Below are 8,569 nucleotides of genomic sequence, written 5' to 3' on the forward strand. Positions count from 1 at the left end.
TTGGATAACTAACTTAGGGAAGATCCTATGCTACTTAGGCCTTAATACAAGCCTTAATCAAACCTACACTACATGGCCAAATATAAGGCCTAAACCTATACTACTCCTTCTTCTTCCATGATGACTTAAGATGGCCAAAGAGAAAGAGTCTAGGCCCATCTTCCATAGATTCCTCCAACTGTTCATGAATGTGTTAGGTCATGGCAAGGGGTAGGCCATCAGCCTTTCATTGATGATTTGAAGAAGTTGTGGAGCATTATTTGGACATACAAGAATTGAATTGTTCAGGAAATAAAAGCATGATGAGATAAATTTTAAATTTAAATTTGTCCAAAATTATGCTTCTAGCAGATTGCTCCGACCTTTTCGGCAGTTAAGCCCGTAGAGCAATTTTCGGTAGTTAAATAGGCATATGCTGATAAAATTCAGTGTAGAGATAACACCAAATGAGTTTAAGAAACCAACCAATGAAGAGACAATTAGATGAGGAAACTGTTAAATAAATATATAACGTTTCTCTCCAATATTTACAATAGGCATCTGTTTATATATGGCGTCCACCACCATTTTCAGCTAAGCCTAGGATGACGATAAAATGTGAAATGACAACACTTAAGTTAGTAATTTACATTTCCTTAAGAGGGTCAAAAAATGTTTTAACGTAAGGCTAAGACTGAATGTTGCGCCTCCAAGGAAACATAGACTTCATATGGTATTCGATTTTAAACTCCGAACAAAATTGAGATTTACGATTTACCCAAAAGCAAACTTCAGACTTCAGACAAGTCAGTTCATCCTCAAGATTGATTTCAACTTTATGTTTAAAAGAAATTTTAGTCATTTTCTACCTGAAATGCTACCTCCAGGAAGAAATTAGAAATCCTTTTCTTGTGATGGAATTGACCACAACTATAGTTGACTAGTCACGACGATTAGAAATCCTATTCTGATTTAACCTCTCTTTTCTTGGGAGCTTAACCACTCACCCATTTCCACTTGAATCGCAAACCTCAAAATGCAATTCCCAAACGCCGAATCATACTCACACTTACTACACCCCTCTCTTTGCAAGTATGCTAAGAATTTTCAATCACTTCCTTTGAACGTAGAAACCCAATGATTTTAGGGATCTCACTACTGCACAAAATCTCATCAACCAGGGGGCTTCGAATGAAATTAATCAACGAACGACAACTCCTGCAACACGTCGACGAGATCGCAAACGGCGATGCGGTCGATGTACTTTTGGATTTCAGATTGGATGACACTGGCGAGGTGGGATATCTTGCATTTGGTAAGGTGGTGTTGGAGGAGGGATCGTGGGAAGTAGCTGCCGTGTTTGTGGAGTTTATCGATTAGGGATGGGAGGGTGGAGAGGATGCGAGAGAGGTTGTGGAGGTTAAGATTGAAGAGGCAGAGGAACGTGTCAATGGCGACACTGGAATTTGTTGGGAAGAGGAAGGAGAAAGGATTGGTGTTCGTGTGAAGGGCTTTGGAAGTTTGAGAGCTTAGATTTTGCCATGTCATAGGACCCAACTGAAATTATGATACAAAAGTGAGGACCGATTTAAACACACACACACATATATATATATATATATATATATATATATATATATATATATATATATATATATATATATAAAATAAATATATCCTAATATATATTTTATATATTTTCTTATTTTGCTTTCTTCAGGTGTTGCAGGAGCAATCTTATTTTTCAATTTTTTAAAATTTAAACATTTGAGTAAGCCAACTTAATTTTATTTAAGTGATTAACCTTTGAGTTTGAAAATTGTCATAAATATTTTTCTAACAATTTGGTATCGACATATGTAATTTAGACAGTCAATTTATATTTTACTTGGACAGCTATTTAGAAATTTCAAAATAATTTAAGCTTTAACAAATCATAAATCAAATGTGTGGTGGGTGTTATAAGTTAATTGAAGAGAAAGGGTGCTAGATCATCATCTCTCCGTATTTTATATCATTGAGGTCTCTCCTAACCGTTGACCTCAATTCCACTGATGGCATTTGAGTCTTCTTCACCATCATCCGAATCCGAATGGATACACGACGTGTTCATCAATTTCAGGGGAGTAGACACCCGCAGGACGTTCGTTTCTCATCTCCATTCTTCGCTCTCAAAAGCTGGAGTCAAAACCTTCCTTGACGAGGAGCATCTGCTCAAGGGAATGAAGCTGCAAGAACTATTCCGAGCAATACAAGTGTCTCAGATAGCAATAGTAGTTTTCTCGAAAGGCTACCCTGACTCTAGCTGGTGTCTTGATGAGCTTCAAAAAATATTTCAATGCAGCCAAACATGTGGACTAAGAGTTTTTCCCGTATTTTACTACGTTGAACCATCCGAGATTCGTAACCAGACGGGTGATTTTGGAGATGCGTTGAGAGCAGCCGCAGAACGTGACTATGCAGGAGAACATCTGGAATTTACGTTGTCGAGTTGGAGAGATATACTCACCGACGCTGCAAATTTGTGTGGGTGGGATGCGAAGGATAGGAGGTAAATCAATCACCAGTTGATCTATTTGGAGAAAACTTCATCATAATTTTTTTTAGGGTTATTCTAAATTTTTTTAAATTATATTTTACTTTTAATCTAAATTTATATTGTTTTCGTAATTATAAAATAATTTAAAATATTTTTTTTCAACATGTGAAATGTTTTATATATAACATGAAGATACACAATAGATTAGAATGTAATTTTTATGAGGAGTATTTTACATGATTATAATGCATAATTTTTAAAATTATTTTTATAACAAAATATATATTTAATTCTTATTTTTAATTTAAAACATATTAAATCTAATTTATATAGAAATTAAAAGTCAGATTTAATAAAAGTTTAAGAAAACTAATTCCTATCAATTAATTTATATTTTAATTAAGTTTTAACTATCTTTTAAATTTGGATGAAACAATAGTATTTTTGTTTTTCCGTGTTTAACATATCCATTAAATTTTATGAGTTCTCCAATATCCTAGAACCCTAAATCCATTGAAAATTAAATTTAAGAGGTAGCTAAAATTTAGTTAAAGATTAATTTATAAGCTACTTTTTATGTTTTATGATTTTCTTAATGAAACATACATTTGAACTTCTAATTTCATTTGGTAATAAGTGACCATTCTGTTTTATCTATGATTATTATTGCACTTGAAGAAGGACTGAAGCTGAGCTAGTGCGTGACATTGTTGACTACGTTATTGACCAACTTGATTACAATGTCTTGTCTATCACCCAATTTCCTGTTGGATTAGATCATCCGGTGCAAGTAGTGATTAGGTTTATTAAAAGAATAAAAAAATCTTGTAAGATAGGGATATGGGGAATGGGAGGATCTGGTAAAACTACCATGGCCAAAGCCATCTACAATAAACTTCATCGTTCCTTCGAGAATAAAAGTTTCATTGAAAATATTAGAGAAGTTTGTCAAACAGATAGAAGAAGGCTTGTTCGTTTGCAGGAAAAACTTCTTTCTGATATCCTGAAAGTAAAGATGGAGATACGAAGCGTTGGGATCGGACAAGTTATGATTGACAACAGATTTAATGGAAAAAGGGCGTTCATAGTTCTTGATGATGTTAATAAGTTTGACCAACTAGAAGCACTATCCGGAAATACTGAGTGGATGGGTGAAAGAAGCGTAATAATCATTACGACTAGAGATCTACATCTACTCAAGAGATTTGAAGTTGATTATGTTTATGAAATGAAGGAAATGCAAGCAAATGAGTCCCTTACGCTTTTTAGTAGGCATGCGTTCAGAGAAGAAAAACCAAGAGAAGATTTCAATGAACTTGCAAAAGAAGCAGTTAATTATTGTGGTGGACTACCTCTAGCTCTTGAAGTTCTGGGTTCTTATTTGAGTAATAGGACAATGACTGAGTGGAGAAGTGTGTTGTCAAAACTACAAATAAGTCCCAATCCCGAAGTCCAAGAGAAACTAAGGATAAGTTACGATTTATGTGATGAAATGGAACAGGAAATATTTCTTGATGTATGTTGCGTTTTTAATGGTAAGGACAGAAGCTGTGTGACGGAGGTACTAAATGGCTGTGAACTATGTGCTGATATTGGAATAACTGTCCTCTTAGAGCGTAGCCTAATAAAAATCGTAAAAAACAATAAACTCAAAATGCATCAATTGCTACAAGAAATGGGAAGAGATATTATTCGTGGAGGCTCAAGAAGAGAACCTGGAAAGTACAGTAGATTATGGTTTCAAAAGGATGTACGTGATGTATTGACAAATAGTACCGTAAGTACAATATTTACATGTAGTTTTGAAACTTGACAGAGTTTTCTTTTTCATGTGCATTACAAGTGTGGTTTCCCTAAACATGCAAGCTAACGATTGAGTTTTATCAATTAATTTTTCGTTGGTCTTTTCATCACAGGGGACAGATGCCGTTGAGGGATTGGCTCTGAAATTTGATTTAAACGACAAAGAACACTTTAAAGCTGATGCTTTTAAGGAAATGAGGAGTTTGAGACTGTTGCAACTTCATTATGTAGAACTCATGGGAGATTATTGCCATCTTTCTAAGCAATTGAGATGGATCTACTGGGAAGGGTTTCTTTCAGAGCACATACCTGACAACTTTTATCTGGAAAATGCAATTGCAATTAATTTCAAACACAGTCATCTTAGGCAAGTGTGGAAAGAACCCAAGGTATGTAGTACTTACCATTTTCTCCTAAACTAATGTTAACACTTAACATTATTTCCATTTTTATTTTTCCTTAACTTTTTCAAAATACTATCTTTTTGTAGGATTTGTCGATGTTAAAGTTCCTCAATCTTAGTTATTCCAATTACTTGACTGAAACTCCTGATTTTTCTAAACTTAAAAATCTTGAAAAGCTCATTCTCAAATATTGTCGAAGTTTGCGCTGTGTACACAAATCCATTGGAGATCTCCGTAATATTGTGTTCATAAATTTGAAGGATTGTACAAGCCTTACTAGTCTTCCAAGAGAGATATATAAGTTGAAATCTTTGAAAACTCTCATCCTATCTGGTTGTACAAAGATTGACAAATTGGAAGAAGATATCTCGGAGATGAAATCCTTGACAACTCTAATTGCTGAAAATGCTGTTGTGAAAGTTCCCTTTTCAATAGTAAGCTCCAAAAGCATTGGATATCTTTTTCCATGTGGGTTTGAAGGATTCTCCCATGATGTTTTACCATCTATTATTTGGTGCTGGTCGTCACCGACAATGAATCCCCTGTCTCGTATTCTTCCGTTATGTGGCATATCAGCATCTCTAGTTTCCATGAATATGCAAAACATTGATTTGGGTGACCTAGCACCGATCCTTACCAACCTTTTAAATCTTCGAAGTGTTTGCATGCAATGTGACACGGAGTTTCAAATAACTAAACAAGTAAGAAAATTTTTGAATGAACTAGCATCCTGTACATCAGAAATTTCGGACAATTCCTTGAGATCTTATTTGATTGGAATTGGAAGCTACCAAGAAGAAGACTTCAATACTCTTAACAAGAGCATATCTAAGGTTCCTTCTTTTTCTCTTTGTCTACTTCCCCTCGCTATTAATTTTAGATATTACTTAAGAGAACATGAAATAATTCTAGGTATCTAAAGGAAACATTGGTTGAACCTCATACACTATGTTGTTCTCCGTTTCTTCTTTGTTAATCTCTTACATTATTTTTCCGGTATTACGTCCTGCTGGCATAGGTAATTTCTTGGAATTTCTTTTCTTTCCCTTTTGGCAACAAAAGACCTGTATGACAAGCATAAATTGATCCTGATGAACTCCTACTGATTTATATTTAACAAAACTAGGAACCAAATTTGTTTTAAATTACTACTATAGCTGTGCTTTCATATATGGCATACATCGTGATGTTCTGAAACATGCCTCTTTGTAATTTGGAAGACAAATTAATGATTGAAGAAGTACATTTGAATAGTACAATTGCATAAATGAGTGATTAAGATATTCTGCTGATGCTGCAGGAATTGGCAACCAGTGGATCTTGTCATGTTTTTCTGCCAGGAGGCAATTATCCTTTTTGGTTGGCTCATACGGGGGAGGGCCATTCAGTGTCTTTCACTGTGCCTCAGGATTGGGACATGAAGGGAATGGCTCTGTGTGTTTTGTATTTAGCAACACCTGAAACAGCAGCAACTGAGTGTCTTATCAGTGTAGTAATGGTTAATTACACAAAGTACACCATCCAGTTATACAAGCGAGACACAGTGATTTCCTTTAATGATGCAGATTGGCAGGGCATAATATCTCATTTGGAAGCTGGAGACGAGGTGGAGATTTTTCTGTCTTTTAGGAATGAATTGGTGATAAAAAACACAGCCGTCTATCTCATAAATTATGAATTCATTGACATGGAAGTGAAAGCTGTTAGTAAGCCACCTGTTATGAAGGTTTATAGCAGGAAGAGGAATCTTACGGATCAAGAAAGCAGTCGGAAGAGACAATGGTAACAGTATTAGAAACATAAAGATTTGTTTATAATGACACTTATGAGTCATGGGAATATAATGACACTTACTAGAAAAGGTTATTTTCTCTTTTTGGATGACAATTATCCATTGACAAATAAATTGTTTGGGCTAGGAAGAGACAAAAGTCACAGGCAGAACTTCAATTATTAAAAAATGGTTTTTAAATCTAACTCTTGGTAAAAAAAAATTAAAATTGGTTTATAAAATGAGTTTTAAACAATTATATAATATATTTTAATTATATGTAAAAATTTTAACGCATCTCTCCACATCAAAGACTTTATATAATATATTTTAATTTTTCGTAGAATTTTTAACCCATCTCTTCGCATCAAAGACTTTATATAATATATTTTAATTTTATGTAAAAGTTTTAACACATTTCTCCGCATCAAAAGACTTTATATAACATATTTTAATTTTATGTATCAAATACTTGACACCTTGAAGATTAGATTAGAAAAAGTTGAATAAGACCTAAACTCTTAGCATCAAAACTTATTGAATTGAATAGAAATCTTATTTCTATATGCTCTGATCTATTTCACGAAAGTTGAAAATGGAGTGATAAAAGTGTTTTCTGAAAATTCTGTGATTACCAAAACAGAAGAAAAAATACTTATACATTCTAAAAGGCTCAACTGTCATTGGTCATGTTTCTATTGCAAATGAGAAGTCAGCAAATAAAACTCAACTTTTTTATATATATATTATAAAAATTAATCTCACTTCAATTCTTCGCACTTATTTTGAAAAGGAAAAGATAAAAAATCTGACTACTGCCAATTGTAGAACTTCCAATGTGTGCCCAAAAGAGGAAGGAGAGAACACGTGGCACGGTGGCGGAAGGGAGAACAACAAGGAAAACGCTTTTTTAACACCAAATTTTTGACACTCTTTTGACACTACCACGTGTTGTCTCTTAATTGGCCAATTTTGAAAAAAAAGAAATGAGGTTTTAATAATCAGGTAAAGGCATATTTGGAAGATGGAAAAAAAATGAAATTTCGTTTCACGCTTTCTTTCATTTGCACCCTTTCGATCACTCGCTCTTCACTCTTGTATCACTTTCTCTCGTTCTCTCATCGCCACTCTCTCTCGTTCTCTGAGTTCTCTGTCTCTTTCATTTGCCTGAGCATGGTTGTGGGTCTCTTTCATCTTCCTTTTTTTGTTCATCTCTTTGGCATTCACCATTATTGCTCGTCAAAGGTTGATGATTTTGTAAAGTTGGGGCTTTTCGAAGGTTAAGACTTTTCAAAGGTTGGAACTTTTCAAAGGTTGGTGCTTTTCGAAGGTTGGGGCTTTTCGTCTTCCCACACTGTCTTTCCCGCACTCCATCACCGAGTAAAGGTTTCGAAGGTTGTGGCTTTTGAAATTGACCGAGTAAAGAAATGTGTATGCGACTGGATCCTCGACAACGACAACATTAGAAGAATGGAAGCACGACAGAACTTTGGATTGCTATAGGATTGGATTCATTTGTAGAGTTTTTCTTTGTATGTAGACAAAGATGAATTTTTGTCTTTGTAAGAAACAATGATATTTATGTACAGATTCTTATTGCAATATAATGTTAGCTTTCATGGATGGCCCAAACATGACTTGCTAGTCTCTGCTCACACTTAAACACTAAAAATAAGTTTCAACCATGGTATAAATGTCAAAAAATTTGAAAGGTCTTTCAGTCTATACCAAACTAACTTGTCCAAATGAAAAAATTTAGACTAACTTGTTCCAGACCTTGAAAGACTTCAACTAACTTGTTCAAATGAAAAAAATTGTTTCTTATCTCGAACATGGGGTGTCCAAACTTGATTTCCCACACTAAAATCACACTTAAACAACAAAATCACACAAAAACCATTGCGTTTATGCAAAAAATACAAAAAATTAGACTATGGTCCCCTAGGTTACCAGAACTGGCTCCTGCAGTACAACTTTNTGTACAAATCCGGGATTTTGTTCGTGTAATCGTTTACCAAGGTCTTGTAAACGATTACAGCTTTGTTTTTTTGTTGTAGACCTTGCAAAACTTCA

At 34.4% G+C, this 8,569-nt stretch overlaps 1 protein-coding gene across 1 annotated transcript; it reads left to right on the forward strand.

Moving 5' to 3' along the window:
• Positions 1-2,001: 2,001 nt before the first annotated feature.
• LOC106773042 (TMV resistance protein N) lies at positions 2,002-6,628 on the forward strand. The gene is made up of 5 exons (XM_014659728.2): positions 2,002-2,530; positions 3,197-4,295; positions 4,435-4,710; positions 4,812-5,558; positions 6,026-6,628. Exons 1-5 carry the CDS (start codon positions 2,034-2,036, stop codon positions 6,509-6,511), a joined length of 3,105 nt encoding a protein of 1,034 aa, XP_014515214.1. The 5' UTR covers positions 2,002-2,033; the 3' UTR covers positions 6,512-6,628.
• Positions 6,629-8,569: the final 1,941 nt, after the last annotated feature.

Source organism: Vigna radiata, chromosome 9, assembly GCF_000741045.1.
Source record: "Vigna radiata var. radiata cultivar VC1973A chromosome 9, Vradiata_ver6, whole genome shotgun sequence".
Lineage (NCBI taxonomy): Eukaryota > Viridiplantae > Streptophyta > Magnoliopsida > Fabales > Fabaceae > Vigna > Vigna radiata.

Bases quoted from the DNA above. Each gene is read 5' to 3' on its own strand.
- LOC106773042 (XM_014659728.2), top strand. From the start codon at position 2,034: ATGGCATTTGAGTCTTCTTCACCATCATCCGAATCCGAATGGATACAC. The intron at 4,296-4,434 runs GTAAGTACAATA...TTTTCATCACAG, and splicing joins ATGTATTGACAAATAGTACC to GGGACAGATGCCGTTGAGGG. The intron at 5,559-6,025 runs GTTCCTTCTTTT...CTGATGCTGCAG, and splicing joins TTAACAAGAGCATATCTAAG to GAATTGGCAACCAGTGGATC.